General features: G+C 39.7%; 1 protein-coding gene across 5 annotated transcripts in view; it reads left to right on the forward strand.

Moving 5' to 3' along the window:
- Positions 1-19497, forward strand: part of dpy19l3 (dpy-19 like C-mannosyltransferase 3) — an 82777-nt gene that overhangs the window by 22220 nt on the left and 41060 nt on the right. For 3 of the 5 annotated variants that reach the window (XM_023283048.3, XM_023283049.3, XM_055011009.1), the window contains 8 exons: positions 5493-5583; positions 8395-8516; positions 9107-9252; positions 12779-12902; positions 13106-13240; positions 14755-14886; positions 17192-17293; positions 17596-17669. In XM_023283048.3, the coding sequence (XP_023138816.1) occupies positions 5493-5583; positions 8395-8516; positions 9107-9252; positions 12779-12902; positions 13106-13240; positions 14755-14886; positions 17192-17293; positions 17596-17669 (926 nt within the window). Of the gene's footprint in view, positions 1-1624; positions 2651-5492; positions 5584-8394; positions 8517-9106; positions 9253-12778; positions 12903-13105; positions 13241-14754; positions 14887-17191; positions 17294-17595; positions 17670-19497 lie in introns of those variants that run through there. The other 2 variants (XM_035954138.2, XM_055011000.1) reach the window with 2 other exon arrangements.

A 19497-nucleotide genomic window follows, 5' to 3' on the forward strand; every position in this document is an offset into this window, starting at 1 on the left:
TTTGATTTTGGTTGACATTGTTAAACTGCTAGTGGCAAGGAGAAAGGTCATGGGTTCACTTCTTTTATATAGCAAAAGGTGCAGTTCTGGTCGCATTGCAATGCAGAAACATGTCTGAAGCCCACGTACTGAGCTGACTACGTCCTCTTTATGTAGGAGTTTTCATATGCCATTGTAGTTGTTGTTTACATCCTTTTCCCTAGTAACCTGGCAACTATGTGTGACAGTATCCAGTAACAGCACCTGGCTGGATTTCTTATTTAGTTATCACTTACAGATACGTTTTATCTCTTTTATCAGGCAACCAAATAAGCTTAATATTGTGATTTTTTATCAGCTCATAACTCATGCAAGTGCTATTTTTAAGATTCCAAACTTATCTAATGCAGGTTAATGACAGCACATGTATTGTCTGTTTTGATAAATTATAATTTGTGATTGCAGAAAAAACAAAATGTGACAGACTTTTTTAAAACTACACCAAGACATATTCCTCAAGTGTGTCAGGGCCTTTTTCCCCCCAAGTTTTGTTCTTCACTGCATTAAAACTCAATTCCAGTGTTATCAGATCCTTGAATTCTGGAGGCAGGCTTTAAAAACCTCAGTTTTGGGTTTTAAAAACTGCCAGTGCAGTGGGGGTGCAAGAGCCTAAACAGAGGGAAAAGGAATTATTTTCATATCAGGCTGGGTTTCTTTGGATATGCTCAAAGTCTACAAGGATTACATGCTGCATTAACCATCAAAAAATGCAGCACTTTTCCAAACCACAAAAAATGCTGTTTGTGTATTGTACAGCTAACCCACAGTTTAGGTTGCTCCCTCTGGCCTTACCTTGAACCACTTGCTGCTGTTCCCTCAGCCAGCTGAGATGATGTATTTAATTTCCTGCGTGTAGAGGTCCAATGTCTCTTCCTGTCACTTTCACTCTTCCACTGACTGTCTCAGACACACACATGCTCTTGTGTCGTTAGGTCAAGTAGGATGGCAAGAACCGTGAAACATGCTGGAAAGTAATCTGTAAGTTGTCAGTCCTGCCTGCCCGATGTTTGCGCTTTGCACTTGTTGCTACTGATCTGACCGTACATGACTGATGGTGTCAAGGCAGTGGGAGACAGGAGAAGCTGTAAAATAAAGGGACAGGTTGTCACAAGCTCACATTTGGGTGCTATCAATGTTAACCCGAGACAAAAGAGTCTAGAGGTTTTTTTAAAAAAAATTCTTCTCACTCCTTCACTATTTCTCTCTCTCTGTCTCTCTCTCTCTCTCTCTCTCTCTCTTTCACATCCACACTTACAATGCTTATTATCACCCCCCTCTGCTGGCAGGGAGACAGCTGACCTCTGACCTCTTGAATTCATCAGGTGTGAAGTAATGTCCATGTCGACCGCACTGCCTAGCCGACTTTATTTCAGACATGTGCTCACAGCTGAACACCGGTTCCAGATCCACAAAGTCTCTGACAAATGTTCCCCACATTTTCCGAATGATGTTCCAGCGTGTTCCCCCTGCTGCTCCCCCACCCCCACCTAATCTTATTCTTTTCCTGTATGCATGTGTGTTTTTATAGACAAGAGGTCAACAGTAGTAAACTCCCTTCTCTTTCCCTCCCACTGGCTGCTCCACTTATCCACAGCCTGTCCTGTTGTTCGCAGACGCACTGAGGCTCAGTTCTTACGTTTGCTTTTCTCTTTGTACTTAGTCGCTGATTTGTTGAAAAAGATTGCTCTCAGTTTTTAAGTTTCTGGCGGAGTTCAAGGGAGACAAAGGCCGGACCATATTGAGACTTTAAAGGACAGGAGGCAAAGGGAAGACGGAGCAGTACTGGATGGACCGTCGCTTGAATTCTTCATGCACCACATCACAGAGATGGGAATTATTCAAAGACTCATAAAGAGGAAATTTTAACCGAGAGGAGAGGACCGGTGCCTTCTGAGAAGTGAACTAGCTTTCAGGGTAATGAGCAATGTGTGAACTTGTTAACTAGCCCTGTTCTGTTTGACCTTAATTTATACTGATGATTAGTCATCTCATCAGAGTTCTTGATGAAAAGCCAAGGCTTGTGTTGCCTCGGGCAGACTCGAAAGAAGGATTGGGAGAAAAAGTAGCTGCTGTTTTCCTCGGAGAAGGCTTTTGCATATCCTTTGGCAAGGAACTTAAAGCATTTAAAAAGCTAATTTATTTGGACTGACTTCAAGAAAAGAAAAACACACCACATTGACATTTATTTCCGTAATGGATTTGGATTAGTTCTAGCTTAACCCAGGAGCATGACGTTTATCTACCTGGATCCAGCTCATCAAAAGATCCAAGAAGTTATTGATAATCTCTGTTTTCCCAGGCAATGGAGCTCCGTAAGAGAGTTAAGCTGAGCCATCTTGAGCATAATTTGGTGTTTGCGCAAGTTGCACCAGCTGAAGGGAGATGCAACAGTACTGGGACAGCGTTGCCACACAGGAGAGGGGCAGGGAGGGGGGTTTCTCCGCTTGGACGATCCGGTACTTGTTCCGGTTCAGACATTCTACCCCGGTGGCCTTGGCAACACTGTGTTTCCATGGCAGCAGGGCTGTTACTGGCTGGGCTGCTGGCTCTGACTCAGGCCTGGTTTGTCAACGCCATACATGAGAATCTGCTGTGGTTCTCTCAGCTCAAGGTAGGAGTTATTACTTGATTTATTGATACAGTTCCAGCTTGAACCTTTAATAAACCAAGGACCTTATAAACAAGCTCTGCCTGAAATAACAGCCGAGGATATGAGGGTTCAGTCAGTAACATGGTGTGAATAAAAACACACACACACACCCCTCAGAAGTACAACCTCAGTTCACAGTGGGAGTTCGTGTCTCTTCATTGTGAGTTCAGGTCACGATCAGAGCAGTTTAATTCATGTGTACGGTGTAAACAGTATGCAACACAAATGAGCACAATGTCACTTAAATGTGTAATGATATAAAATTGTACCACCTTACAGTAATTATACCACTTCAAAGTTGAACAATAGGGTGTTTGTTCTTGTGTGAACTAAGAGTTTAGATTTAAAAATAGAGCAGGACCTCAGTGCTGCAAATGCTATTACACCTTTCATTTCTGTGATTCAAATCTTAATTTTTTTCAGGAGTGATGTTCAGTGTGTCTCTCATCAAAAATAAAAATGGACATACATCCAGTCCTCCTCTACTTTTAGCCCACCAAACTTCTGTTTGGTCATTCTTCAGAGACAGTTTTCTTTACGGGTGATCTTTGATGGAGGGTTTGTACTGCTCTACCTTTCTCCTTAAAATACCCTGAACGTGTTTGTGGATCAGGTGACGCAACTGGCTCGGTCATAGTTCTCACTTCTTTTAGAGAAACTCTTGTGATTTTGCCAGTTTGCTTTGGATTGTTGTCCGCATATGTACTGGAGTACACCACTTCTGCCAAGCTTCTGCAGACTGTGAGTCATCTTGTCATCTTGTCAGGTAATAGTTAACATGTCATCTACCCAACACTTTTGCCCCTCATGAAGCCACATATCACACTCCCACATCCATGCTTCAGTGTTGGGACTATGCATTCACTGTGGTGATCCTGGCCAGTTGCACTCCAAACATGCTCGACCCCATCTGACCTGAACAGATTTCTCTTAGTCTCATCTGATAAAAAAATTAGCTCCCGTCATTCATTTCATTTGAGTTCTTGGTGGCACTAATTTTAGCTTCAGTGATCAGTTTTTCTAATTTGTGTATCGTTGATTGCACGTATATTCGGTCTTGTTGCATTGAGTTTCTAATGTGTTGTATTTTCAATTTTGTGAAAACACAATGTGGCAAAAAACTGTAAAGCATTGTGATACACATTTTTGTTAATAGATTCCTAAAATTAACAAAAATATTGCAAGTCATGACTAAAACTAAAGAGCTTAGTGAGCTTTCTATTAGGACCTATCATCCACAGATGAAGGCTGTAAAGCCATGTCCAACTGTTTTCAAGTGCCACTGGTCACAGAACAAAGAAAATCAAGATGTGTAAGGCCTGTGAAAAGTCTCGGGCTTTGTCAGAAGCCAAACCTGCACTACAAATAATACAAGTATAAGAGGTCAAGAAGAATGTAAGGATCCCCTCCAATACCATCCTGATAAATCTGAGCATGTCTGGTACCAACATCTCAAGGCAGCGTTCCAGCAGACACCGCACAATGCTGGTCTCTATGAACGCTGACAAAGGAGGACACCATTTCTTTAAGGCTGGACCACAAAGCTTGCGTACCCTTAGCAAACGCTCACCTGGATGAAGAAGAAAGCTTTTTTTTTTCATCAGTTGTGTAGTTGAATGAGGGAAAAGTGGAGTTTTTTTTAGACCCAGGGATGTGAAGCATTCTCCCAAGAAGACCATCCCCACTGTCAAGCATGGTGGTGGGATTGTCATGCTTTGTGGATGTTTTTCAGCTGATGGGCCAGGGAACCTTGTCAGAGTAAACGGCATCAGGAGACGAGGAATACCATATGATTGTGGAGGAAAACTCCACACTTCTATTGTGTTTTTTTGTGTTTTCTTGTGGACAAGATTTTTTTTAGAATGGAGGAAAAAGTCAGTTTTAAAAGATACTATGAATGTGTGGAATAGAGGAGATGTCAGTTAACCACAGCCTGTAGCTGCACACTATTTCCTTAGAAGAGGTCTAATTTAGCAGGTGGGCCATGGCTTTGGAGGGTCCTAAGGCTGAACTCAGCTTTTTTTATTGTTTATTTTAAATGTGGCTTCATGATGGATTTGTGCCCTTTTCAGTGCAATAGTTTAAGTTGCAATGTAAATAAAAAGCAATATGTCTGTTTGTTTTCATTTTTTCATGTAGCTGACTTTCAGTATCAGCAGTTTTTAGTGGCCCAAGAAATGCTGTGTCCATTACATGGTTTTCTTTTTCCATTTTATGACGGCTTAGCTGTTAATCATAAGTTATTACTGAAAAAATATCAGATAAACTGCACTGTAATAATACACAGAAATATGCTTTGGATTTCAACAATTGCTAGATTTTGAGATCCTTTGGACTGCATTCATCTGGAAGGACATTGATACTGGAGAAACCATTTGATAGACTTTCAGTTAAACCGCATAAGAGAGTTGGTAAAGAAATCAGTTGCGATAGTGAAATTATTTATTTATTTATTTTTTTTTTACAAGCACAGCTGGAAAATGTATTTGCAAACCAAATATGATTGATTAATAATTAGCTTAATATTCTGCAGCTGGTTGTTCACTGTTTGCTCTCTCTCTTACCCCCTGATGGCACAGTAATCATGCATGGCAAGCAGAAAGTCTCGGGGGAAGACGTTCTCCAAGCACACACACACTGTGTTACCTGTCTGCTTGTTACTGTTGAGGATTATGAGTGTTTAAGCTGCTTTGCTTCTATCCTCCAAGTTTCTGTCATGTATTGTCAGGATATCTGTTTTCCATATTAGAGAGAACAGAAGTGCTTGGATTTATACAACCCAAATTTTCCTTTTTGCTTTCAGGAAGTGGAGCGGGAGATCTCTTTTCGGACTGAGTGTGGACTGTACTACTCCTACTACAAGCAAATGTTGCAAGCCCCTTCCGTGCAGGAAGGTATGCACTGTGTATGCTGTGATATACATGTCATCCTATAAAAAGAATGAATAGGGTTATGTTGGAATGCCTTTCAAACGTATACACTTGATATAAAAAAAAAATATGAAAAGAAAAAAAATATTTGACATTTTTGACAATATTTTCCAAAAATTCTTTTGTGTCAATGTAAACATTTAAAAAAAAAATTACAAAGTAATGCACAATGACTAAAATATAAAACAAAATAGGTGACTGGAGGTATTTAGCCCCTTCAAGTCAGTATTTAGTAGATTCACCTTTTTAATTACAGCATTGAGCGTTGAACATTGTCAATCAGCCTGGATATTGAAGTTTTACCCCATCCCTCCTTGCAAGACTGCTCAAGCTCTCTCAGGTTTCACAGGGATCTTGAGTGAACCGCTCTTTTCAAATCCATCCACACATTCTCAGTTTGATTGAGATCCGGACTCTGACTTGGCCACTCCACAACAGTCACCTTGTTACTTATCACCCAATTTTGTTTAGTTTTGGTTGTATGCTTCGTGTCATTTCATTTTCTCCCAAGTTGAAGTTGTCTTACAGACTGCAAATGGTCCCTCAGGATTTCCCTATACTTTGCTGCATTCATTTTACACTCTGCCTTGACACGCCTTCCAGGGCCTGCTGCTGAGAAGCATTGTCTCATCATGGTGGTACAACCACGTTTCACAGTAGGGATAGTGTATTTGTGACGATGTGCAGTGTTTGTGTCCTCTATACATAGTGTCTAGTAGTCTGATGGCCAAAAATCCAAATTCTGGTTTCCAAACCTTTCAGGATCAAGATTTGATCGGTGAACATAGACAACAGTTGTTGTACGCACAGTCTCTCCCATCTCAGCCACTTGAGCTTGTAACTCCTTCAGAGGAGTCATAGATATCTTGGTGGCCTCCTTCTCTAGTCTCTTTCTTGCAACATTCACACAGTTCTTGATCTGTCTTATGCGAAACTACGCATGTGTCATTTTGCTTCTATCACTTAGTGATGGATGTAACTGTACTCCAAGGGGCATTCAGATGCTCAGAAATTTCCTTGTACCCATCCCCTGACTTATGCTTTTCAGTAACCTTTGCACAGAGTTGCTTGGCGTTTTCTTTTGTCTTCATGATGTAGTTATAGCCAGGAGCACTGATTAACCAGTGACTTGACCTTTCAGATGAAGTGTCTGTAAATTACAATTACTTAAGATGCATTCACTGCACTCAGATGATCTTCATTTCAATTGTGATTTCCTGCACCAACTGGCTGCCCCTGTCTTGAATTAGGTGAGTCAGTTCGAAGACGGTGAATACTTCCGTGAACGTTTTTTTTAAAAAACGTTTTCTGTGTTATGTGTAATGTTTTTGTAAATTCTTGTCAAAAAAGCCAAAATAAGTTGACCATAATTCAGTGTGGAAAAGCAATAAAAGGCAAATTCCTTTTGCTTGAATACTGTTTTAAAAAGATTTAGGTGGAATCGATAAAACCAACTAATTAAGCTAATGATGGCTTCATTAATTGACCTTCTTTGCGTCAGTAGAGCAGCAAGGTGGCTTTCTTTACCCACTCTTGAAGGAAGAAGCAATTTTTCACTCCATTTTTCAGCCAGATCAAACAAACCACTGCAGCTTCTCATGACGCACAGTCTGGTCTGAGAGAAATTAGTCTAATTATTTTGTTCCCATTATCATGTAAAACTCCTAGTTGGAAATGGACCTAATTTTCCACTAAGGCAATTGGGCTTTAGTCTAATCAGCTGGTGAACTGGCTGACCTACCTGCCTATCTCCCTCTCTGTTCACTTATTTTCCTGTCACCACAGAACAGTTTGATATGTTGAAGCTACAGCAGTTAAAAATGTTAAAAGCGACAGACTGAGGAGAAAAATATTCGGACAGAAGAACAAATGCCTTTATGGCATGGAATGGAAGAAATGCAAAAATAAATGACCGATACAGGAAAGGAAAAAAGTGAGGGGGGGAAGGAAGCAATGATGGAACAAAAATGATGGTTGGAGGCCTCATTGAAGGAAAGGAATGGAAATAAAAGCACAGAGAAAAGGTATGAGGGCAGAAGGGAAGTGTAAGGGAACGAAAATAGATAAAAGAATTTAGATGATGAAGGAAGGATACAAAGAATGAGGGAAGAAATTGGTTAAAGCTAAAATGACTGTTCAAATGAAAATTATAAAATCAAATGAGTGAAGTAGAGTGGCCCATGTGTGTGGGTTGTAAAGTGCACTTTACTTATGGAAAGCAGTGCTGGTTTTTATGTTCATACATGGATCAAGAACACAGCTGTGATCAAGCTGACATGTCCCAGCCTGCAGTAGAAACTCAGCCCTTGCTTCTAGTTTGGTGTCACACTTTGTTAAAATCAAACCAAATACATAGTCATGATACTGGACTCAGTGCCTGCTTTGGAATAGTGCCATCAGTATGTGTATGAGCTCATATGTATGACCACGTATATTTTAAATTTAGGAAATGAAGAGAAGTTTGAGGGATTCTGAGGCTGAATGCACTGATAGCCTCAGACATTGACTGTGCTTTCAGCAATTAAAGAATTTAAATCCAGGCAGAACGAGCTGTGGCTTGAGTGGCGAACCAAAAATTCCAAACACTGCTATTTCTTTGAACAGCACCACTCTCTATAAATGAGCCAGCTGAGCTTTGAGAAACGTTCCTACCCCTTCATCCCTGGTTGTCACAAAGCCAGTAGTAATTGATATCAGTCTGTGTCACTTTGAAAAATAAAAAAACAGGAAAGTAATAGTAGCATTTTAAAAGTATGTGTTTGTGTATGTTCCTAGGGCTTTCAGAATTGATCCATGACAACTTGACAGAATCCAAGAGGACCATTAATCTCTTACAACGAATGAATATCTACCAAGAGGTCTTTCTTAGTGTGCTCTACAGATTGTTGCCCATACAGGTAACCCAACACTCTGCTGTCAGCTCTTCATAATAGACTTGTAAGACATGAAAGATTAGAGGAATGACTGCCACTATGGCAAAATGATTCTCATTTCATTTTAAACCATAAATTTAATCTTTCTTTGGTGAAAAAAAAAAGTAATATCATGAAGCGGTATTGTGAAAAAATAGATATTTTTCTTTTGTCATTATTAACCACCCATGTTACTGTTGCTGTTTTAAATAATAGTCCTATTAGGAGACTGCCAGGTGTTTGAGGTGCTGTGGCATTTTAGCATTTAAAATTTTTTTTTTTTTGACTTTTATCTTTGGCACTTACACTTGTCACACTGGAGGAAAAGGTTTCTGTATTGGCATATCAATTAACTGAGAAACTGCTGCTAAGCTTTGTCAGCTATCTCGCTGTGTGACAAGAGTGTCAGGAAGTGAAATATCGGACCAAACTCTGAAAATGCCACAGCGTTCTTGAGTGCCCGAGTCAGTTTTCTGTCACTGCAGTCAACTGTGTTCATTGGCAGCGCTTAATGAACTAATGGCTTCCTTGTGTGCTTGTGCCTGTGTGTGTGTGTGTGTGTGTGTGTGTTCCAGTCGTATCTGGAGCCAGTGTATTTCTACATTTACACCGTTTTCTCGCTCCAAGCTGTGTACGTGATTGCTTTGTACCTCACCGCGTGGCTCCTGTCTGGTTCTTGGCTGGCTGGTACGCTCACTGGGCTCTGGTACATCCTTAACAGGTGAGTGATGACTGTGTGCTCATGTACTGTCTGTGGATGAAATGTGAATAGAGAAGAGAACGGTCCCTTTCTACATGCACCTGGCTTTGTAAATGCAGCATTTTTCCTGCCCAGAGGAATTTTTGGCATTTCCCAGGGAGGTTTTAGGCGAACCCCCAAAAGAGGTATTTGGCCATCGCCAAAGGAAACTCTCTAGTGCCAATATAAGAACCGAGAATATTATATTTCATTTTTTCACCCAGTTATGCTAACAGGGGTTTCATTTACTCAAACATAGTAGACATTTTTGTTCATAAAATGTTCTGAAATAACAGGAAAATGCATACATTGCTCTCAGATAAAACCAGACCCTTTGCTGTACACTTGAGTGAGGATATAACCCTGAAATTTAATTGCAACTTTATGTGTCAGTGTAATCACAGTATTTTTTTAGTTAGTTTTTATTTCAGTCAACGACAAAAGAAAAAAACAGAACACACTTCAATACAATACAAAAACAAAAGTTTCCAAACTTCTGAATGAAAGGGAGCAGAAAGAAGAGTAACTTATGTAATCTGCCCCATCAAAACAAATACTCATTTTACAGTGAACATTAAAAATAAACAACAAACAAAATGACAAAAAAAAGTCTGAGAGGCCTGCACGGCCGCTCTCACTCATATCAGAGATTTCTCTCATAGCAAACACTATGATACTCAATTAATTTCTTTGTATTTTAATTACATTTTAAAATCTTGTGTGTGATTTAGATTCTTTTGATTCCTTGTTTAGATTGTTCCTTAAATTGACCCCTTTTACAGAAACGCAACGTTCCATTCATTTGGTCCTAAATCTTGGTTTTATGAAGATCTCTGTTCCTTTTAAGTTCTGCTTACTTTCTTCTTTTTGAACTTCATACATAATTTGCAGTACACTATAATCTACTATGTCGTGGAATTTCAACAATTTTAACTGAAAGAAAAATGAGTTTGTTGGATTTCTAGATTTTTTTCAACTGATTATTCTTATGGCTCTTTTCTGTAAAATAAAAAATGACTGGACTTACAGGCATTTCCCCAAACTTCAATACAGTAGATCAGATATGGAACAATAAGAGAAGTACATAATATGTGCAATGCTTTGTTATGCAACAGATCCTTTACTTTGTATAATAAAGAAATAGTTTTTGATATTATTACTTTTGTATAATTTACATGTGATTTCCAGTTCAAATTCTCATCAACCATGACACCAGAAAATAAAGGGCATTCATTCTCTAACTCAAGATAACATTAAGGTAACTTGTCTCAAGATTTTCACAAAATATACAGTGAAACCACAAAGCCTTATGATGCTATTCGTGTCAAACAGTTTATAAATAGTTAATAAATCCAAGCGAGCCGTTTGTAAAATGGTTTAAAAAGATTCTTCATCCTCTTTCCTGCTCAGGATTTAATAACTTAATTAACCTTTACAAATTTCTTGTCGTCACATCTTTATTGACAAGAGTTTCTGTTTTCAACATTACTGTTATTATTTTCAAAAGCTATGCGAGTGATCTCTTGTTTTAACTCTCTGAAATCACAATATTTAGCTCATTTTATCATCCATGTATGCACCGATTATTACTTGAATCACAAAATTTACTTTAATCGAGGAGTCTGTTTCAAATTCATACAGGTACTAATCGTTTAGTTGCATGCATCTGTAGAATTCAGTGTCCATAATTTTGTCCTCAAGTCTAGAAAGAACTCCAGCTCTCCTGCTTTTTCTACACCATACCAAGCTGTAATTCTATTTTCTTCCCTGTGTGTAATCTCTGTTTATATCATGCTGTTTGAAGTTCTGCCATTATCTACCATGTTTGATACATTTATGTCTTTATGTATTACTTTTCATCTCAGATTAACCGATAGATCATGCAATCGTCTTTAAAATAGCCATAAAATGTAGGTAGCATTTAATGATATCGCACCAAGTAAAAAAATCTGTGTAATAGACTACGTGATAACAAAATTTAGTCAATTATTTATATTTGTCGGTCTCCGGTGCGAGTTTTTATAGACATGTTTTTGATTGAAGAAACCAGCAGAGGATTTTACTGTCAAAATCAATATCATGTAAGCAGAATATGAATTCAGTGAAAGCCAAAACTTAAGGTCAGAAATGACACAAGGACCAAGTGATTGGATTTTGGCAGTGATGCGGCTTATAGTCTAGATCCACGGATTTGTTAGAGATTTCGGTATCATTGTGAGATAGCAGCATGGTGTCACTGTAACTATGACACAAGTGAACACTGTGTCAGCTTTCTGCTGACGATCACATGATTGCAATCCTATTACAAATCCTCCGCTGCGGACTTATCGGGATTTATCCATCGGAAATGATACAAAGAGCAACTGACTAGATTCTTGGGGTGTTTCCGAGTCCCATCAAATCTCGCCGCCTGCTACATGGTTAGGTCCCGCGATTCGGTATCTGTACATGACGTAAACATGTATCCGTACATGTGGACAGACATGTACCCGTACATGTCCGTCCACATGCATAACACACACCTGTGCCAGTGCAAGGTCATTTTGTTTGTGGGAACATCTGTATTCTATGGTGCCACAATTTTTTTCAAGATTTCAGCCATCAGAAATGATACAACTGAGCAGCCTTGGCAAAGTACTGTACTCTCTGAGTGCTTTTCTTGTTATACTATATGCAGATGTTGCTGGCAGCCAGATTTAACGTTCGGTCAAAGCTAGTGATTTATATATGTCTTACATTTAACAGATTGTGGTTGTACTCGATGTCCAGTAGACAAAAGATACTTTCCAGTTGCATTGTCTTTTTGTTTTTTAATATGAGTTTGTGCTGTGTGAGTTTTGCGCTGCCTGACGTGTCTTTGGATGTGGGCTAAAGTTGGAATGCATTCAGAAACCCTGCTGGCATTTTCTCTACTGTCCTTCCGGATCAATACAGGGGCAAGATTTCCTCACTAACCTCTGTAAACTGTACTCTGTACTGTTTCACTGTTTACTTATTTATTACATCTTGCTTTTCATTTACTTATTTATTATATTTTGCTTTGTTATTGTTGCTGGATGCTTTTGTTATCTTTGCTGCTGTAACAGTGCAGGGGTTAAGGAAGGATTATCTAGCGTTATCTTAAAGAGTAAAACAGAGAGCCACAGAGGTTTAAAACTGCAGAAAACTTCCAAAAAGAGCTGTCATTATCCAAAAAAAAAAAAAAACTACATAGTTTGAAGCATATTTCACTTGAAACTCAATGACCTTTAAATATTGCAATAAGCCACTCTAGTAAATTATATTCCAACTTTGAGTGAAACAGCTGTTCACTCCTTATCTTATTCCTCAGGGTTTTTTTTTCACCCCATCAATACACAGGCTACAGGAAGTTGTAAGCAGATAAAAATGTCATTTTAATTTGCTTCATGTTGTGAGGTGGACAGTTTGGTACTACATAATTTTCAAAACCTGATTTTTTTTTTTACTCTGCGCATCACTTCCTGTCTCATTCTGTCCTTTCTCCCAGGGTGGATACCACTCGTGTAGAGTTCACCATCTCCCTCAGAGAGAACTGGTCATTGCCCTTCTTAGCGCTGCAGGTCACCACTATCACCTGCTACCTCAGGCCTCAGCTCATTGCCTTGCAGCAGGTAAACACACAGACCTATACCAGATCAAAGCTATTGACCATCCTCACCATGCCGCCTGGCCTGGACTTCACACAGTTAGTCGATCCGTTCAATAATTTACCATCTCTAAAAATGCTAGCAGCATGCAAGAAATAGAGTGTTGTGCCATTAGTATCCAGTTAAAGTATCTCACCTGTGCTTATTTGCGTCTTCTCTCTCTTCAGAAGGTGATGGTGTGGTTGATGTACGTGACGACATTCTGTTTCTGTCTGACGTGGCAGTTCAACCAGTTCATTCTACTTGTTCAGGCTTTCATCATTTATACCCTTGACTGTGCTGACTTCTTAACAACTACACAGGTATGGCTATGAGAAGGACCAGATATTGACTGTGCCAGCTTCATGTATGTATTATAATGACTGGATACTGGACTCAAGTCAAAGTGGCACCCATTCTGTGTGCCCCCATTGTGTTTCAATTCTAAGTGTCCTGTCAACAGTTTCACAAATCTTTTTTTTTTTTTTTTTTTTTTTTTTTTTTTGCTGGTGGTCTATGGGAGAAAGTCTTGTTGGGGTGCAAGTAATGTTTTTGCTGCAGAACCACAAGTGACCACTGGGAGATACTCATAGCAAGGTTGAGTGGCAGCAGCATATCCAGCTCTCCATATTTAATAGATATTGTATCCTCAAACTGTGGAGTTGGCACAGATAACCGATTGGGGTTAAGGTAGACTACAGGTATAAGTGTGCCTTTTTTGCTGCGTGTTTCACATGCTTCTTTCCACTGTTTCCATGTTACCATTTTCAAAGTCCCCTTTGGTGTGGAACACAACAGCTACCTTTGAGCAGCAACCTACATGCTACAAAAATGGCAAATTTTGTCTAAGATTTGGAAACTGCTTGGGAAGAGTTTAACCAAAACAAGTTCCCTCCAACATGTTTTTTTAGGGACACTGTCGTTGCATTCAGGGCTTAGCACTGCCCAACACAACTGTAACTGGTTTAAAGAAATACAAACACCCTGCCCACTATAGCAGAATGATAATGAGGTGCAGTCAGACCATTCTACAAAGTGCTGTAGAAATGCATCTCACTATGCAAGACTATTGGTATGTGTCCACAGGATCCGTTTTTCTCACATGTAACCGTGCTGCATCTAGAGATTGGCCACTTGGTGGGCGGTCACTAGTGGGCTACTAGGTGGTCACATGACAGCGCACGAGCTTCAGTCTGGTAGATGGGTCAGATCAACACAACTGCTTGGTCGCAAACCTTCTCTTTTTCTATGAAAGCAGTTTAGTGAAAAAAATTCTGAAAACATTTGAGATGAGAAATAAGCTGTGTAGTTGCTGAATCTGTCCTCGTTTTAATTCAATGACGGCTAGTTTACACGTTTGTCCAAAGTTTCGCGAGATGCCAGACCTCCGTTTGCTGCACTGAATTTGCATGAAGTAGAAGTCAGGTCTATTTAAATCAAGCAAAAGCACATCAACATATCAAGAGAGGAACTTAAATTGATCAGGAAATGGCAAACTTGACTTCTTTGAGACTCTGCTATGCTAAGCTTTTGAATGTCATGACAACCATACATAGACTATCAATTCACTCAAATTTGAAAAAAGCTGTATTTTGACACTTAACCCATGTGCTATATTGCTATACAGATGATTGTGCTCTTATCTCTTTTATTTGCTCTGATGTTGAATTAGTCATTTTTTCAGATTAAGGAGGAGATTTTGGCAAAGATTGGAACACATAGTTAACTGACATCAAATAATAAATTGTTCAGTTTTACTTGTGATTAAAACAAATGTCATTGTGTCAGAGCCACGCACCAGGCCCTGTGTAACACCTGTGTGTGTGTCTTTGTCCAGGTGACCACTCTGTACCTGGTTCAAGTGAGCGGCCTTTTGAGTGTGTGGCTCCTCCAGTTCTGTAACTCTATGATCCTGGGATCACTGGTCCTGAGCTTCATTGTAGCTGCGCTCTTCGTCAGACACTGCCAGGTTAGTGTGCATGTGTGTTTGTGTGTGTGTGTGTGTGTGTGTGTGTGTGTGTGTGTGTGTGTGTGTGTGTGTGTGTGTGTGTGTGTGTGTGTGTGATGGGTACATGCGATAATGCTGAATGTTTAAGATCCAAAAACAGCAGGATTTGGGAATGCAAACCATCAACCCTCTGAACCCCAAATGAGCAATTTCTGGGTGTCTTCTGTCACATTTTTTGTATGTATGCTCTTTGTGCACTGCAGTAAAAAATTCTGCACATTTATGGAAACAATGCAACCATGGATTGAAGTAGAAAGAACTCAAACACGTCTTTAGTGCATTTTAACAAATTTAAAATGTCATAAATCATTAAAAAGATGAAATAAGAATGAACTTGAATTTCTGGTCTGGGTATGGTGCCAGCTGGTGCCTATAGTCGGGCAAAAATATTTTTTGAGGAGCTTCACTCTGTGACATCACTTCAGTATTGCAAGAAGGCAGTGTGTTTGATAGTTCAGCAAGACGAATAGGCTCATGTCAAAAAATCCAGTCACTTTCCATCAGTTTAAGGAGTCTTTCAGCTAAACGCAGCAACCTGTATCCTCTGCTACTTGTCTATTTTTTGAGGCTTGTATGGTTTTGACAACATATTATGCTGTTACTAAAAGCTAGTATTTTCTTCTCCATGAAGAAAAGTTGGGCTTGACTTGGAGATTGACTTCCAAATAATGGATATTGTTTTAACCCTGGCCGACAGTGTTGGCACTTCATATGCAGATACCCTTAAACGTCAAACACATACCTTCGATGATGGAGGTTTTGATGGTAGCAGCAGCAGCATACTGATGATGAAGAATTATGGCTTATTCATTGTTTCCACGTGACTGATGTGGACTTGAAAAGTGGATAGTGCACTGTATATGGTTATTTATAGTACAGTAGGTACCTGTTGGTCTGCTACACAGACGATTGCATTAAACCTCATATTGAGCACAGAAATACATACAGGAGCTCCTGTGGATGCTTCTGAAAGGCTGTAACTCTGCACTTTTTACAGGATATAGCAGCTGGTTACAGATTAGGCTGTAGCACTGTGTCAATGTGATTATTCCTGAGGTGTGTTGAGCACAGTGGGCAGACTTAACACAGGATTTCTAGAGAATTTAGAACTTCCCACTGTGTTTAGGCACTGTCGACGGAAAGCATGTAGGTATAAATCAAAGCTCCTCCAGAGTGTGGCACTGACTGCTTCAGTTACAGCTCTTTTAATGATGAATTATAAAGGAGTGAATGACAGATAATCTCCTGGTACAGAGTCTCCTTATAACAAGCATTTGTTGTAAGCACCATTTGTTGTCTTGGCGCACAGACGGTCTGTGCTGTCACAAATTCTAAACTGCACGTGCATGCACGCATAGACAGCATGGATTGGCCTTTAGTTTTTGTACCGTCCATCAGCATTCAGTGATACAACAGTGAATAAAATACATCCACCCAGAGTTCCCAAGAGTTAGTTAAAGATCTCATAAGGTGGAAATCTATTCTTACTGTGTTTTATGGTTGTTACAAACTTGGAAACGTTAAATAAAAGCTGTAAATTTGGAGAGATGACATAGTTTACATTTCACGGACCCACACATGATCGCAGATGTTAAAGTCAAACTCTTGCTCTAGAGGTTGGTAGGTGTTACTCTTTGAGAAGTTACAGTGGGCTGTGTACAAGGTTAGACATTATAAATATGATTTAGATACAGTCTACACTGAGAATTACTAATTCATTTGGAATAAAAGCAGTTCTGACATCTGTAAGTAATTGTAAAATTTCAGAAATGACAAAATATATTTTGTACATTTGTTAATTCTCTCCTTTGAAAAGGTGACAGATGATTGCAATGAATGTCTCAGTCTGCCCGATGGAAATGCTATAGAATGTACTCGGGTCAGAAAAATGAACCCTACATTAAGGGGTAATAGAGGAGCTTGACCCTAACACTTAGTGTCTATGTGAAGATGTGCACTACCAGTCAAATTTGGACACGCTTTCTCATTCCATGGTTTTCATTTGATTATTTTATACATTATAGATTAATATTGAAGACATCAAAACTGTAAAATAATACATATGGAATTATGTTGTAAACAAAACAGTGTTAATCTTCAGTATTAATCTACAATGTAGAAAATAATACAAACAAATAAAAAGCACTGAATGAGAAGATGTGTCCAAACTTTCGACTGGTAGTGTGTATGTCTACTTTCCACACATCTCCAAATGTAAAACTAGTAATGAAACTGAAACAATGTATTGACCAGCATCTTGTTGCAGTCTGGTCTGAAGACGGGAAGCCTGCTGGTTCGCCTGGGCAAAATGCTCCTCCACAGCGCCATGGTTCTTCTCCTCGCCTTCACCATCAACTACCTGGCAAAGGTGCTTCTCTTGATCCCATCCTTCCTTTCTTTTCACTCTTTCCATCCTCTGGCTTCCTTTCTGTTTTCTCTTTTATCTTCTGCCTTTCTCCTCTTCTTGTCCTCCTTTTTACTCTTTATCTTTCCCTGTTTAACCAGTCTCCCTCTACTGCAGCTCTCTTCTTCTCCTCATGCATCTACATTCAGTGATGTGACCTCACCATCTGATCTCAGCTTGGTTTATAGTTGCTTATGCATTTCAAAAAGCTGATCTTTAGCCCTGACGTGATGACCATATCTATATTTTTGTATGTGTGTGTACAGAAAGCACTTCAGCTCAGATCAGACGAACACATCTTTAAATTCATCAAGTCGAAGTTTGCCTTGGGGCCGACAAGGTATGAACACACACACACACACACACACACACACACACACACACACACACACACACACACACACACACTTACATATTCAGACACTTCACACGGTATTGAACACAGTCCCGCACTGCTCTCGTAACACAATATTTTCACACAAGGACATGCTCCCACACAGCAGTGCATATATACAGTGTGTGCACAGGGCACATCTGTACATAACTCCTGAGTTGATCCAGAGTGACTGTATTATTCACTAAGCACCAGTGTTGTAACACCTGGAGTGTTAGTGAATGTGAATAATAGATGGCGGGATCACGCCAGCACACCTCCCATCGATCGGATACTTTGTGTGTGTGCGTGTGTGTTGAGCAGCTCAGCCACTGGATAGCTGCTCCAGGATGGCAGATAACACAGCTTACAACCCAGTGCCAGACAACTGGCCCTTCAATTATTCAAGAGGCTGTGGAAAATGTAATGCTTACTCTACGCTCTATCTCTCCCTCTCCCTCTGTTCCTGTTCCCCAAACTTGCTTAGGCTTATTCTTCTCCCTAACTTGTTTCCTGCACCACATTTCTGATGTCTCAGTCCTCAGATCGGTTACTCACTGCGTGACTGTTTTTAGTGTTTCTAATGTAATGTTCAAAACTTGCACCTTAACTAAACAGATGTGCTATATTGCAATAATAAATACAATTCTTAAGAGTCCACAGTTGTGTCCCATCTTTCAGCCAGCCTGATTGAAAATACACTGCCCGTCCAAAAAAAAGTCGCACACTCTAATATTTCATTGGGCCACCTTTAGCTTTGAAAATGGCACAAGTTCACACGTGGCATTGTTTTGTTAAGTTTCTGCAATGTCACAGCATTTATTTCTGTTCAGAGTTGCATTCATTTTCTGCCGATGATGATGGAAGAGTCGCACTGTTGCGCAAAGTCTTCCTGACTAACTGCAGCAACCCCAGATCATAACCCTAACCTCCACAGGCTTGTACAGTAGGCACTAGCCATCATGAGTGCATCACTTCATCCTCCTCTCTTCTTACTGTGATGCACCCATCACTTTGGAACAGAGTAAATCTGGACTCATCAGACCACATGACTGACCACATTTGTTCCTCGAAGATGATGGTTTACTACTATCCTCCCAGGTTTTAATAATGTGTTGGCCGGTTCTTAACCTGATTTTAGTAGTTTCCGAAATCTCCTTAGTTTTCTTTGCTTTGGGGGGGTGGTTACTCGTGTGACCCCTCAGCTCTAACTATAAGATTTGTCAAAAAGGAAGGTTTTAAGCCTGGTCTTAAAAATATAGAGGGTGTCTGCCTCCTGAACCCAAACTGGGAGCTGGTTCCACAGGAGAGGCATTCACCTGACTTTGTTTATTCAGGAATACCAGCTCATGGTTTAAGTGCATCCAAATTTTTTTCTACCAAACCTTGAATAATGCATGCTAAGGCTACCTTTTCCCCCATACGCATTGATAATTACTTTACATAAGGAACACAAACTGGGTTAAAGGTACAGATAAATGTTTATCTTTTGCACTTTTTCAATTGGATGATCTTAGACTTACTTAGTAAAAGGCAGCTCTTCTTCGGCTATATTATAAGCAGTAGGAAATTATGTTATCATATCTGACCCCTCATTGCTTCGACTTGTTCTCTGGAATGCGACAAAAATAGATGCTGCTCTGCCAGCCATGCACATTTCACAGCACAAGATGAAATTTTTAAACGTTTTAATTCATGACATTGATGCTGCGATAGCAGTAGCTCTGTTCCTAGCCACTCTTTTCATTAAATGCAATCCATAATGGTGGCCGTTTAATCATATCTCAGTGATTCC

The sequence above is a fragment of the Amphiprion ocellaris genome, chromosome 1, assembly GCF_022539595.1.
Source record: "Amphiprion ocellaris isolate individual 3 ecotype Okinawa chromosome 1, ASM2253959v1, whole genome shotgun sequence".
Lineage (NCBI taxonomy): Eukaryota > Metazoa > Chordata > Actinopteri > Pomacentridae > Amphiprion > Amphiprion ocellaris.